This window comes from Strix aluco, chromosome 5 (genome assembly GCF_031877795.1).
Source record: "Strix aluco isolate bStrAlu1 chromosome 5, bStrAlu1.hap1, whole genome shotgun sequence".
Taxonomy (NCBI): Eukaryota; Metazoa; Chordata; class Aves; order Strigiformes; family Strigidae; genus Strix; species Strix aluco.
In genome coordinates, this window is record NC_133935.1 from 28063106 (window position 1) to 28077835 (window position 14730).

General features: G+C 43.5%; 1 protein-coding gene across 5 annotated transcripts in view; it reads right to left on the reverse strand.

Annotated features, from left to right (window-relative positions):
- SYN3 (synapsin III) overlaps positions 1-14730 on the reverse strand; it is a 245881-nt gene that overhangs the window by 17407 nt on the left and 213744 nt on the right. For all 5 annotated transcript variants that reach the window (XM_074826492.1, XM_074826491.1, XM_074826493.1 and 2 more), the window contains 2 exons: positions 7028-7170; positions 623-697 (listed from right to left, as the gene is read on the reverse strand). In XM_074826492.1, the coding sequence (XP_074682593.1) occupies positions 623-697; positions 7028-7170 (218 nt within the window). The remainder of the gene's footprint in view (positions 1-622; positions 698-7027; positions 7171-14730) is intronic.

The window sequence follows — 14730 nt, forward strand, 5'->3', positions numbered from 1 at the left end:
AAAGTAATGCAGTTGTGATATTAGCAAATATAACAGTGATTTGAAAATATGGAAGTATCATCTACAAATTTTAGTCTGTAAGATGCATGAGGCAATTCCTTCTGCTCTGTTCATCAGTGAGAAGAGCTTAGCTAAAACAGTGTCCACTTTTGGGAGATCAATGCAAAAAAGTGCTTTCAACACTTCAGCTGACAGATTTTTCCCTCTGTTGAGCAGAAGAAAAACACTTCTCTGTGTGTGTCTCATTCATAATGTACTTAGAATAACTTCTTGTTAATTCTTGTTTTGTTCTGTGACCTTTCTGATTTTATCCCTACATGTTTGTGCTCATATGCTTGACCTTAGCATGCTGGTCTTGCTTCCTGTGGCTACATTCACTAAAGATCTAATGATTTAGCAATGTTGGCCTCTAGCTGTACTTCCAGTCTGTTCTCCAAAATAGGACAGTTTGCCTTTGTGCCCTTAGTATTTTTTTAAGGAAACATTTGGTCTTTTAAATGCCTTTATCCAGCCTCCCAGGAGACCTCACTTACTAGTTCTCTCAATTAACCAAAATCTGAAATATAATTCCTCCCTTCTAACCCAAGAATAGCTACTACTGTCTTGAAACCCTCTTCCTTACCTCTCTGTCATTGCAATCTGTTCTAGCATTGCAGAACCTGTGTTTGCCTTCCAGTTTCCAGAGATGGATGTCCTCCTAGGAAAACAAACCAAAAACATAACCTGAACATGAAAATTCACTCCTGCCCCATGCCCCCTCATACTGTAATCTTCATTTGTGAGTCAGTGCTTTTACAGAAGGGGATGAGGTGAGGTTCTTGCTCACAGAAGCCTTTCTAAATCCTGCCTCAACAACACTCCATAAAGAATATGTTGTTCAGACTCATAAAAAACTGAATGAGGAGTTAGACAGGGAAAGCTCCAAGGAATCTTGAGCACACATCAAGCTCTGTGAGTACTTTCTTTCTTTATACATCAAGCCCAGGAAAGCTGAAATGTCTGTAGAAGATCTCTGGGATAATCACCCTTGTGTTCTGCAATGGGTAGTATCCTCCATCCATGGAAGAGCAACTCTCCAGGCAAACATCTGCCTGAGCAGCTCCACAAATGTTAGCTGTGACATTCTGGGTCTCCCTCACTTTGATTTCAATTGTACTGGTGTCATAGGATATATGATTATGTCCTCTTTTCACTGAATTTTCATTGATCTGTCTGGACTTGGAGAAATTATAATTGCAAAATTGTTGGAGTCTTGTTATCTGCAATTGGTTAATTTCCAAAATAGGTACTGTTGCTGGCAAATTCTGGGTTTCACCATCATCTGTCAAGGGGTGAAAATTTTCCTTTTCTTGACCTTAGGCGCAAGGCAGACTTTGGATAGTCTGCTGTGACAACACTGTGCAGATAATCCTGGCATAGTGTACAAGCTACATCCAGGGAGCATCTCCATGATGATTATTTAGGTAGAGATTTATGAAGGGAGTAAGAGGTTTCATCCAACACTTCAACATGAGGTTGTGGGAGCACTCGCTGCTAGTTCTCTCACCTTTCCAAAATGATGTGGAAAAGAGACTCTGAACTTGCAAAATTATGTGAAGCAGTGGTAATACTGATGCCTGCTGGACTATAAAACTGGATCATTCTAGTTGACTGCCTAAGGTTTCCCTTTACTCTGGTGAGGGACAGCCTGGAGTCCTTTCTCTATTTCTCTTCTAAAGTGGTATGTATAGTTGCTGTGAAATTTAAATGGTCTTTGTAACCATATTTAAAGGAGTGTGAGGGGGCAAAGGAGCATGATTACTGTGTTGAATAACTGTTTCCATATAGTTGATTCTTGTCCCTTGTTCCTTTCACACAACATCCATCTTCCTGCCCTACTTTCTAAGAAAAGGAATGGATTTCTCTTCAAGCTTTGACCCTTATGAACCCTTTGATGGCCTGTAAGGTCAGTGTTCAATGCTCAGCCTCTCTTTTTCTTTTGACATGGGATTCTCAGGATTGTTTTTCAGTTCTGCGATGGGAAGAATCATTCTTTCATAACATTTAGGTTCAGAAAATTGCCCTGCAGTGGCAGATGGCATCCAGAATCCCATTAGTACTGATGAGAACTCCTGGAGTCTGATTAGTGACAAGATGATTGGGTATGAGTGTCTAGCAAATGTAGCTGGCATACCAATTGTAAGCAGCTGCATCATCCCTAAGAAAACCAATCCACAGCCATACAGTCATACAGCCATACAAGGAAATCTGACTCCCAGAATAAGAACTCAGCTCTAGCTGTTGGGCTGATTGATTTGATTTGTTTATGCCTACCCATCTCCAGCCAATATTAGGCATAAGATATAAAATATTTCTCTCAGCTGTATCCTTAACTTTCCTGTGACGGAACTTTCCTGTTTTTAAATTGAAAAGCTTAATTTGAAGCCCTCCAGACAAGTCACCAAATTCCTACACCACAGCCTCTGTCAATATCACTCCCTTCCAAGCATGTCTGAGCAATTCAGGTGTCAAGTGTGCCACCAAATTCTTTTCCTTCTTCTTCTTCTTCTTCTTCTTCTTCTTCTTCTTCTTCTTCTTCTTCTTCTTCTTCTTCTTCTTCTTCTTCTTCTTCTTCTTCTTCTCCTTCTTCTTCTTCTCCTTCTCCTTCTCCTTCTCCTCCTTCTCCTTCTCCTTCTCCTTCTCCTTCTCCTTCTCCTTCTCCTCCTTCTCCTTCTCCTTCTCCTTCTCCTTCTCCTTCTCCTTCTCCTTCTCCTTCTCCTTCTCCTTCTCCTTCTCCTTCTCCTTCTCCTTCTCCTTCTCCTTCTCCTTCTCCTTCTTCTTTTCTTCTTTCTTTCCCTCCTTGTATTCAACCTGAGGTGGAAAAGGAGACTGAAGACAAAATTCTTTCCCGAAGGATGCCCTGCCTCAAACCCCATTTCTCTGAGACTGAAAGTCAAAGTGCTTCCAATCATCCTAAGCTTCAGGGGGCCACAACAGTGTCAGTCAGTATCTTAAAGGAAAGGACCCCAGGCTTTTAGTTGATCGAGCAGATTTGTGACAAGACACCCTTTAGCATTGCTTAGGATAAGTGGTTAGACTAGCAGATCATGGCTGTTGGTGTATTAGGTTTCTGTGACAATGTTTTGGTAGCAGGGATGCTATAGGGGTGGCTTCTGTGAGAAGCGGCTAGAAGCTTCCCCTATGTCCGATAGTGCCAGTGCCAGCCGGCTCCAAGATGGACCTGCTGCTGGTCAAGACCAAGCCCATCAGAGCTGGTGGTAGCACCTATGTGATAACATATTTAAGAAGGAGGAGAAACTGCTGCACAACAGCAGCCAGAAGAGAAGAGTGAGAATATGTGAGAGAAACAACTCTGCAGACACCCAGGTCAGTAAAGAAGGAGGGGGAGGAGGTGGTCCAGGCACCAGAGCAGAGACTCCCCTGCAGCCCATGGTGCAGACCATGGTGAGGCAGCTATGCCCTGCAGCACATGGAGGTTAACAGTGGAGCAGATACCCACCTGCAGCCCATGGGGGACCCCACACCGGAGTAGGTGGATGTGCCCAAAGGAGGCTGTGACCCCATGGAAAGCCCATGCTGGAGCAGGCTCCCGGCAGGACCTGTGGACCCGTGGAGAGAGGCACCCACGCTGGAGCAGGTTTGCTGATGGGACTTGTGACCCTGTTGGGGATCCACACTGGAGCAGTCCATTCCTGAAGGACTGCACCCTGTGGGAGGGACCCATGATGGAGCAGTTAGTAAAGAACTGCAACCTGTGGGAAGGACTCACGTTGGAGAAGTTTTTGGAGAACTGTCTCCTGTGGGAGGGACCCCACTCTGGGGCAGAGGAAGAGTGTGAGGAGTGCTCCCCCTGAGGAGGAAGGAGACGGTGTGTGATGAACTGAGCGCAACCCCCATTCCCCATCCCCTTGCACTGCTGGGAGAGAGGAGGTAGAGGAAAATTAGGAGTGAAGTTGAGCCTGGGAAGAAGGGAGGGGTTTTATTTCTCATTATCCTACTCTGATTTGATTGGTAATCAATTAAATTAATTCTCCCTAATTCAAGTCTGTTTTGCCCATGGCAGTAATTGCTCAGTGATCTCCCTGTCCCTATCTCAACCCAGAAGTCTTTTATTATATTTTCTCTCCCCTGTCCAGCTGAGGAGGGGGAGTGATAAAGCAGCTTTGGTGGGCACCTGGTGTCCAGTCAGGGTCAACCCACCACAGCACCACAAAAGTGTACAGTCAGTATCTTAAAGGAAAAGACACCAAGCTTTTAGGGATCAGTTGATCAAGAAGATCTGTGACCAAGACATCTTTAGCATTGCCTAGTGGATAGACTAGCAGCTCATGGACTGTTGGTGTCCTGTACTCACCATCTCCAAGCTGGACCATTTCAGTCTAAAAGTAGCTCTAGTTTAGACACAGTTGGCATATCCCATGAAGAGCACACTGAACTGCACTTGAGGTGACAAGATCAGAAATAACACTCATGAAACTAGAAAGGAAAGGATATTACCTTCTTACTAAGAGCTGGTGGCAAGGAATATCCCACCCCTGAAAGTCAGCAGCTTCTGACTTTGTTCAAAGTGAACAACATTTCACGACTCTTAACTATAAATGATCCCTCTGTTTCTCCCCCTTTGGGGTGAGGGTGGAAGCATAATTCTAACCAATTTCCCCTGCTGCATGAGCAGTATTCGTGTTTTCTCTTCACCAGTATTACAATGACAGTCAAATCCATTTGGTGGAATTTTAGGCATGTATCACATGTTGCTTATTTGCTGGTTTGAGACTGGTGCAAGGCATGGGCTAAGTAGGTGTCTGCTAGTAGTGTAAATCTGGAGTCACTGCACTGAAGTCAATGGGAAACTGAACTCAAGCCTTGGGTCACGGGCTGGAAGGAAGTGCACTGACCATCTGGGGTGGGGAGGAATGCATGAGTCATCCTGCAGCATCCTCCCTCTGGCAGATGCTTGGTTCAAAGTAAACATATTCTGGAGAATTTTGGTACACAGTCTTTTCTCAGCAGAAAGGGGGCTTTTAAAATCTATATGTGTGGGTGAAGGTATAAAAATACTGGGTAGATTCCATGGTTCACATATCAAAGCAATTCACTTAGTATGACACTACTGCAGATGCAGTAACTGCCTTTAAGACTGAGTTTTGCTATCATGACTAATGATTTTGAGTCTTCTATTTGAGACACCAGTGAGAGCTCTCATATTTTGAGTGCTTTTACCTCTGTCCTTGGAGGGACTTATAGTAGGGACTTATTTATACCATAGGAATAACCTTCTATTCTGTCTGATGCTGGGACAGAAGGAACAGCTCCTGATGGGACTGACTATACTGCTCTCCCAAGCTCATGTCCCTAAATGGCTCTCTTGGTATAAGTCAACCTTCTGTGTTAGCAAGACCCTGGGTGAATTTTGCTGTTTGCTTTCTTTGCTAATAAGCTTCATTTCTCATTAAGGTGTTTCCCATTCATGTCTGTTTTCATATGAAAACATTCTTCATTTAACAAACAATTGTTTGCGCAGCTATATTCCCAAGTGGGATTAGCTATCAGTGTGACTGCTTTCTTTCCTCAATCATCTGGTATTATTTCTGATCCCTGTCTGGATGAGCATATGGTGAGTGCAAATAATAAATGGGGAGAGGATACAGTCAGGCTAACTGGGCCTTTGTTTCACTTAGAGGCAGGCTGGGAGCAGTCTCTGGAGCCAAGACTGGGTAGGTTGGCAGGAATAGGGAATTTTAATTGATATTTTAAACCTTCCTTCCTTTGGTCAATTTAAGCCAGACTCCCTGAGATGTTAATGTAATATTAGGCAACCGTGCTATTGTTGACCTGATCAGATTTAAAACAAATTTTCTCTCATTGAGTTCACATGAAGTAGCTGAGTGTCCCACAAGTCTTTCCCATGAAGAATGTGACTCAGTCATTATCTAGTTTACTTAAATACCTCTGTGCTAGGAATCCAACTGGGAATTTTAGGCAGCTATAGCTAAAAAATATGTGATTGTGTACATTGGATTATCTTATTTAACTATGTTTTGCCAGAACTATGGCCTGCGGGTTTGTAAACATGGATCCAAAACTCACAGTGTTGTGGGTGTTATGAAATTTATCTAGCAACCTGAAGAATGTACTGCTGGAGCTGTCTACTTGTCCAGAATTTTGTGGCTGGGTAAGGAGCTTCTGGAGAAGCTATGCTCTTTGGCTTTTCTCATCTACTGGTTTGCAGTAAGAAGAGAGAGCTGTCTTACTGAATCACGTGGTTACATCTTTAATTGAGCCTGACAACTACTGACGTTTGGCTGAATGTTTTTAAATATTTTTAAACATACCAGTGTTGAGCGTTGCCTTCATGCCACCTCCCTCACTACCCCACGGGTCAGGGAGGAGCTTTGGGGCACCCACAGAAATGTCTCTCCTTCTCCTTTCTCTCCTTCATAGACTTCAAGGAGCACATATGCAAAATGCCCACATAAACCCTAGATGCTGGCCAGGCTGAGGCCATTTGTACCCAGTGCTGTGTACTCCTTGTGTCCTTGTGTGATTGCGGTTTCATGATCTCCAGCTGGGGAGGGTATGGAGTGTTGCTATGGGTTAGATGCTGTAGGACTCCATGATTTGCAGCTTGGTCAATTTTTTTTATTGTTTCCCCCATGTGGGAAGGGGTGGGTTTAGTTCCCACTAGAGGGTACCGGGAGCCAGAGGATTTTGGCGGGAAAGATGAGTCCTTCAACAACAGGAGGGAGAGGTGATAGGTGATGGCAGAGCACAGTTGTTCAAGTGGGAACTAACTGATTCTCAGAAACGTGTAGAGATTTACCTTCCAGAAACAATAAGCTGATGGTGAGTAATGGAGAAGATGATCGGTAGATGAGGGATCTGGGTTCAGAGGTGGGAGGAGAACAGCAGGGCTATTCTTCAAGGAAATTAAGTCAGCTTCCTACTCCTGCACAGAGCAGACATGGACTGAATCACATCCACAGCACTGTCTCCCCCCTGTCTCACTCCAGCATAGACATGCACTCACATGTAAGCCTTGTAGTTGCTGCCGATTTTCTGGATTCTGATGTCGTACTTGGAGTCAATGAATGGCTCGGTGGTGGCATAGGTTTTTGCCATGGCTACTATGCTGGCCATGTCCCGGAAGTCATGCTGGTTCTCAACTTTGACCTTGATTGCCACAATACAGTGAAAAAGTGACAAGAGCAAAAGGAACAGAAATATGTTGTGAGCAGAAGTCATCTCCATGCCTGAATAGCAAATGTCAGTTAAAACCCACACAGATGAAGCTGAGAACAGAACAGAGATTGTGTGATTTAAAGACAGAAGTTCCCCAGACCAACCCAACCCAGAGCAAATCAATACCTTCTCCTTTCTCATGCACAAGTCCTAGTAAACCTGGCACCAGGGAGGCAGCTAGACCTTTGCCCAGATGGCTCTTGCTAATGCTCATTGCTGTTACGATGCTTCAGAAAAATATTTGATCTCTTAAGGGGCATTACTTCATTCAAAATTTGGAATTGCTATTTCCCGTGTTGGGATGAACGAAAATGAAGTATTTTGGGTAGTCAGGAAATAGAAATCAATGTCAGGAAATCAACAAGAGGTTGTCTGCCACTTCTAGGCTTCAGTTCTCTGGGATTTCACATTACCTCCCTCCAGACTTTCTTTGAGAAGCAATGCAGGTCTCCTAGCTGGAAGCCAGCTCTGAAGGGAAAGGATGTCTCTGGGGGAACCTGTGATTCCTGGGGAGATTTGTGTGAAGGCAACGCTATGGGCATGCGTGTGGGACAGCTGCTTAGGTGTTAGGCTTGAGTTGCGCTTGGAAAAGAGAGGGCAGTGGCATATGAGCTGGAATTGTTCTGAAAGGCTGAATTTTCACAGATTTGTATTCCATTATGAGAAATGCTCTATATCTTACCCCAAAAAAGAAAAAAAGGAAGAAAGAAGGACCAAAACAGTAGAAGCTCTAATCATATGGTCAAATCCTTACACAAGCTCATTGATTTGGGAGAGGAAAACTGAACAAGCAGGTAACAAGAACATAGTGGACAAATTCACCTCATTCATACTATCAACCCTGGCCTTTAGTGTATAGGCAAAAAGTTGTTTGGTGCATCAGAGAAACCCGTGCAAGTCTTGTTCCTTAGAGCTGGATGGACGCAGGAATGGTGGGTTAATTGGTGGAAAAAAGACCAACACTGTGTGAAAAGGGTGAGCAAGTGAGTGACTTTCTTTATGTATTACCTACACTTTGTAGTTTGGTAACACTTCAAGACCACAGTTGGGGATTGCAGCCCTGCTTTGCTAAGTGTCTACTCGCTCGTGACAACCTTTTGGTCTCTGCCCCGGAAGAGTTTCCCAGTTGCATCAGTGTGTTTATTAAAGGAGGGTGATGCCAGAATATGTGGAGCCAGCTGAAGGAAATGTGTGCAATGGTATTTGGTGTTTCTTTGCAAAGAACAAACAAGTGGGTTTACATATCTGCTTTCAACCATGAGAGGGCAGGAGCCATCTTCACTAGAGAACAGAGGACAAGCTTGTTGCTAACCTATTTTACTCTGTTTAGATTTGTGTAAGCACCAGCTGTAACGTAAGTGAAAGATGCAGCCGCATCCTAGTGCAGAAAAGCTCTTGAGAACTGGACAGGTTGTGGGGAAGGTGAAAAGTGCAACTAGTTTGACCCATGACCATTTCTAGATTCCTGAATAATAAGAAAAAGACCTTGTCTTTGCTTCTCCTTTTGCTGAATGCCAAATACCCCTAGTACTCCCCCCTTTTGCTGTGGTGAGGGCTGTGCTGTTGCTATTCAGGGACTGCTGAGAAAAGGAGCAGGGGAAGACGACAGTTGTCTGTGGAGTAGAAGGGTAGGGGAAGAAAAAAATGGAAATCACAAACACGAAGGGGAAATGTAAAGGCAACCATTGCATGTCATCCAGGAGGAAGCAGCCTTGCTCTGGGATGTGTTGTTCACCTCTATGTTTGAGTGGGACTGCATGTGGTGCTGGTTGCTCCTGGTGCAGCAGAGCAGGGTGAGGTGGTAGGAATGCCCTGGAGGCAGCAGGGGGAGTGGGAGTGGGGAGCATCTCACATGGCGGAAGCCCCCAGCCTGGGCACGGCTTGACAAATAAGGACAATGCAGGCTGTGTCAGGGCTGGGTATTTTTGTTGCACAGATAAGAGCTGCCCTGGGGTGAATGACATCAAGTGAGAGAGTTCCACCCAGACTAGATGATCACAGGAGGGATTGCATGGGCAGGTGATGCACAGTGTTATGACATATTCTCCTGGACCCTTTTGGCAATGGGAAAAGACAAAAGCCATTATATAATGACCTACTTGGAACAAGGACATTTGTGGGATCTGAAAAAAAGTGCTGCGCTTGTGCAACAGCTATCTTTGAGCCCTGGCTGAAACTTTTGCATCCCCAGCCCAGGAACATTTGTCCCAGAGGGAGAGGAAGGGATGCTGCTTCCCTCTCCAGATTGGAATTAGACCATATTGTTATTGCTAGAAAGGAGCTGTATGCTTGTCGCATTAAATAGGATTTTTCCTCAAAAATACAGCATGCTATGGAAAAGAAGGGTTCATTTCTTCCTCCTCTCCATCACCCACTCCCTACGGGGAGAGAGGGAAAGTGTTTGAAGGTATTTTCTCCAATGGGCCTGAGGATTTTTGGCTGGGTAAATAAAGAGGGGGGGACTCACTAAGGACATAAGTTAAGAAATTAAAAATGAAGAAGATGACTCCCACAGTGCTATGCCACTGCACAGTCCTCAGGAAACAGCTCTGCCATTTTCCCTGGCCTGTGCCAGAGCCCTTCCATGGACTTTTCAGAGAAGGCACCTCACAGAGGTTCCCTTTAGGAGATCACAGCCTTGTTTCCCACCAGGCATCAAAATAATCACAACACCAAAGCTGAAATCTGAGCCACCATTTGTTAATTGTTAGAGCTGGCCAAATTTGAAAAAATAACAACCGTGTCCTGGGTTAACGCTAGGTTAGTCCAGGGTATGGTTATTACTTCATAAACAGGAAGCACTCAAGTTACAGTCAAATTAGGTTTATTTTCCTGCCTTATCTATCAAGTCCACCATTTTATTAGCTTTCTACTTTTAAATTTTGTATAATTAATTTCCTCCTGCCTTGTAACCCTTTTATGTGTCAATAAAATATCCATTCTCCTAATAAGAGAAAAAACCCCAGAGATAACCAAAGCCAGGGTGGATGTAGTGTGACACCAAAGGACGTTATTTAAGAAGGGACTATTAAAAATCATTCTAGAGCAAATAGTTGCTAATTTACCTAATAAGGGATAAATCTGTCTTCTAAAATGGCAGGTTGGCCAATGCATGAAACTGAGAAAAGATGTTGGAAAGATATCATCAAGAAGCCATTTTCCTCCCTCTCTCTTCTTTTTTCGCAACCTTCTTAGGATAAATGCAATATCCCATTAGCTGTGTAGAGGAGTGCAAACAGTGAGTGCAAACACAGCCCCTGCCCTGGTGGCCTGTTTGCTTAGCTGTGCTGGCTGTTTGAGCAGCAATAGACTCATTCTGGAGCCATCAGCTGCTGTTTGCTGTAGCATTTTAGTGACCTGGTGTGAAGAGTTTGGGCCAGTGTGTTGACAAATGCCTTTTCTGAGTAAGAAAGCTCCCTGGGATAGTCCCTGCTTCCCTTCTGGCTCTCTTCTCTAACCTAGGCACCAGCCATGCCCTAGCACGCTCCCTGTTGCTGCATTAGAGAGGGGAGTCTGACTGGATCCCTGGGGACATGCTCACACAGATGAGACTGTCCCTTTGCCCTGGGGCGGCATCTCAGAGGCTGATACTACATGACCTGCAGCTGGTGCTGGTTTCTGTCCTCAGCCTGCCCAAGAGGCTCTGATCTTCCTACCTTTGGCTGGAGAGCAGTCTAAGGGACAGATCGGGAAGAAACACTTCTGCCCCATCCCTGCTGTGAACCTTTTGAGGCCTTTCTACAACACAGGATTTTGGAGGGTGGGTTCTGACATTGTTAAAACCCCACTGTAGATATTTCCCGGGCAATCTGAGCCACCCCCGAGATCTGTGTGAGCACAGGGTCCTGCAGTGAGGGACCTAGGTAGAAATTTCTGCTTCCTCTGTCTCATAGTTCACAAGTCTAGTGCCTCTTGTATATCCCAGATGTTTCTGAACACCAGGGCCCCAGGGCTATGGCACTCCTCTCTCATCTTTAACCTAAGCAGTGCAAGGTATTGCCTCACAGTCCCCTTTTGCCTTCATTAGTTACATGGCCACATGAAAAAATAGTTAGTCAGCCAAAGTGGCATAATTATAGTAGTCTGCTAAGGCTGCCCTAGCCTTGCCTTTCTGAGTGTTATCCAGTGTTAACTCTGCCTTACAGGTTAAACTCACACCACTTTGGAGATGGCTTGCAGAAGCAGTTTTTGTGTCCAAACTGGGGTTAGAGGCAGGTTCAGCTGGAAGGTAAGTGTCCAAGTCTGAGCCAGGGCTGAGCTTGGCAATGGGATGTTTAACCATGTCTTGGTAGGCTTGTGAAAGTGCATGGTCTGAGTGCTTTCCTCCAGAAGAACTGGTGTGGCCACACAAAGCTTGTGATTTTTCGTCCATCTTGACCTGCACTTAGCCTTTCTGTAGTGACTTTACCATTTTGGGACAGCGGGTCTTCAGGAATGGCTCTACACAGAGGGTTTCCTTCCCTGTCCTTCCCTCTACCTCAGATTATACTCCCTGTCTCAGAAAATACCTCATCCAACTGACACACATTCAGTTTAGGCTTAACTTTGACCCACCTCAAAATAATAAAAGACACAAAGGAGTCTGCATTTCCTTATTATCCTCACAATGAAGTTCTCCAGATGTTATGCTGCCTTTAATGCATTAAACCTTATAATCCCTACTAACTTCCTAACAAAGACCTTCTCTCAGCCCCAGGTCTTGGCAGCTCTGGTCCCCGGTACCCTGATCAGTCACCCTTTTCTGTGTCCAGCAAAAGCTTTCAGACCAATGTACAAGAAATGGGGATGCTTTTGCTATTTTCAAGATGGGTGGTACCTCCTCGCTCATGAGTCAGTGAGAGCACAGTGATTGGGCTGCTCTGTCGTGAATGTTACATGTCAAGTCATTATTTGTCCTCTGTAAAAGAAAATATTTGTTCCTTGACACATCAAGGTAGCCCTTTCCCCTTCCTTTCCTCTTTAGCACACTGAATTTTCAAAGCTCTCACTTTTGGAACATTCTATTTCCAGTCCTGAGAGAGACAAGGTGACGAGCTGTCCTTCCTGATAAAAAGCTTGCAGTATTTTTACATTACAGAGTGGCTCTGTTTAGTTTGTGTTATATTTATAGCAGGAGAAAAAAAAAAAAAAAAAAGTAGAGAAGTCTTTCCCATCCAGTAAGAGAGAAAATAACTCTGACCACATTATTATGAACAACAAGTTTATCTTCTACAACGTAATAAATTCATCTGAGCCAGGGTTTGTACTGGGGAGGTGTTTTCATAATTATGGGGCAGGAGGGGATAGGAGGTGGCTCTTAAAATGGCCTAATTAGAGAGGTCTAAAAATAAAGTAAGAGTAGCAATATATGTATATAAAATTCATATAAATATATATAAAGTCGTGTGAACAGATACTGTTTTTCCTCTCTTTGCAGATCTGGCAGTTGTTTCCTTCTCATGATCTGATCAGGAAGAGGTGAAGAGGCTCTTTGAGTGAATTAGCAGTGCTGGGCTCTGTTCCTAGGGCACTTTAGGGTCATGTTAGCATACAAATGGCAGATATTAACACACTCAGAGCTTTATTCTTTTCCATGGGCTCTGGCATTATGAGATTTGGAGTCAGGAAGAAGTGTTATTCCTTTCTCTCTGTAGTGGTCACCCTATTCAACAGAGACCCCCAATCACTTCTGGGGGAGGTAGGCTCAAACTGCACAATGCTTAAAGATGCCTTGACCTCTTAGGAACTGCTGGGGGAACAATGGTTCAGTTCTGCACAGGGAAGGACATTTCCTCTCAGTGTCCATCCATGGTTTCCCTGGAAGACTCCTTGAGTACTGTCGACCCCATGAGCCTTGGCAACTTAAATACAACATGAGGAAGGTCATTCTCTGCTGACTCCATTGTAAACCATTGTCTAAGCAGAATTTCTACATATATTTTATTTGTATTGATGCTGTATTGGACCACCAGCACACAGAGCGCTTGTTATGATCTTCCAGTGCAGTGAAATATGAAGTGACTCCAAATTTTGAAGGGGGATAATGATGGTCATGGGAGGGCATGAGGGGCATGTGTCCTGTTTTTAGATGAGAAGATTGTCTCTCTGGGTGAAGGCTATTCCTGGTGTCTCTCTTCAAGTCAACAGAGAGGCTATTGTTTCTGGATTTCTCAATGGAAATTTCAAAAGATGTTTTTCTTTATCTCCACCTACACCTTACATGCACACATCACTTGGCAAGAGCATTTCTATCACTAATGGTATATTGCCACCGCTTTTGGTTTTGACCTTGAATACTAACTGTTCCTCTTCCAAGCTAAAGACAGTCAATAGACGCTGTTTCTTACAAGTCCTAACACAACTATTTTTCATTTTAGCTTTGAGGATTCTCTGTTCAACCCTCTGATTAAAAAATGTGGTGAGTGAATTTTGTGCAAATGTGAAAACAAACAATATGTGGAAATGAAAGTCTGACTATTGTAATTATGCTCTTTTTAGTCATTATTGCAAAATAATAAACAACACTTCTTATAGTGCCAAAAGGCCTATGAACATGAATTAGCAATAAGTATCAGCTAATCATTATAATCCCTTTGGTCTGTAACATAGAGAAACTGAAGAACTGTGAAATGACACAAATCTCCCTGCAAGTCAATGGTGGAGCAATTTGGGGAAGAGGCCTTTTCTGTGTCCAGAACTTTTCTGGCTCCTAGCCACTGCCTCAGTACAAATAAAGAATAACAGTGTCTGGACTTCCTATCTTTGCTTATTCTTCTAAGTCTTGGTGCCTCCCATTATATGTGATTTTATCAATAATAACAAAAAAATATAAGTACTTCCTTGACAGCTTCGGCTGCTAATGAGATTGTAATCTGAATGCTCACATCCTTTGAAGCACCCATTACAGGTACAAATATATGGCTTGCTATCTTGACATTGTTTGTTGTAGTAAGTACTATTTTTAATACTCACATGTGCACTTTGGCTAATAGGTTGGTTATGTTATCCTTTGTTTCATCAGTCACTGCTTTTATACAAAACATGACCCAATGCAGGTGCTTTATTAACATTTACGTTCTTAAACTCATCTAAATCAAAAGAAAACCTTTCTCTCTTTTCATATTAGGTATATTTTACAGCTAAAGACCTGCTATTTCCTGCTATCATCTCTACTTAAGACCAACGCAAAGAAATCCTTTAGCTCTCTGTAATCTCCTTATCATCACTGGTTACTGCTTTTACATTATGATGGTTAAAACCACCATTATGTCTCCTGGAAACTTCCTTCTTCTGAATTACTTAATTGGAGGTCTGATTTTTTTTACCTATAGGTGTTACTTTTCTAGTACACCCACAGTTGTGCTTATCTATATTTCTTCTGACATTTTCTGTGGTTTCTTTCTGTCAATCCCACTTGAGCTTGAGCCCTATTGCCTTAAAAACAACATGAAACAAATTCCTGTTACTTGTCTTTTAAACCAACTGACTTGTTCTTTATTTTGTTTTCACTTT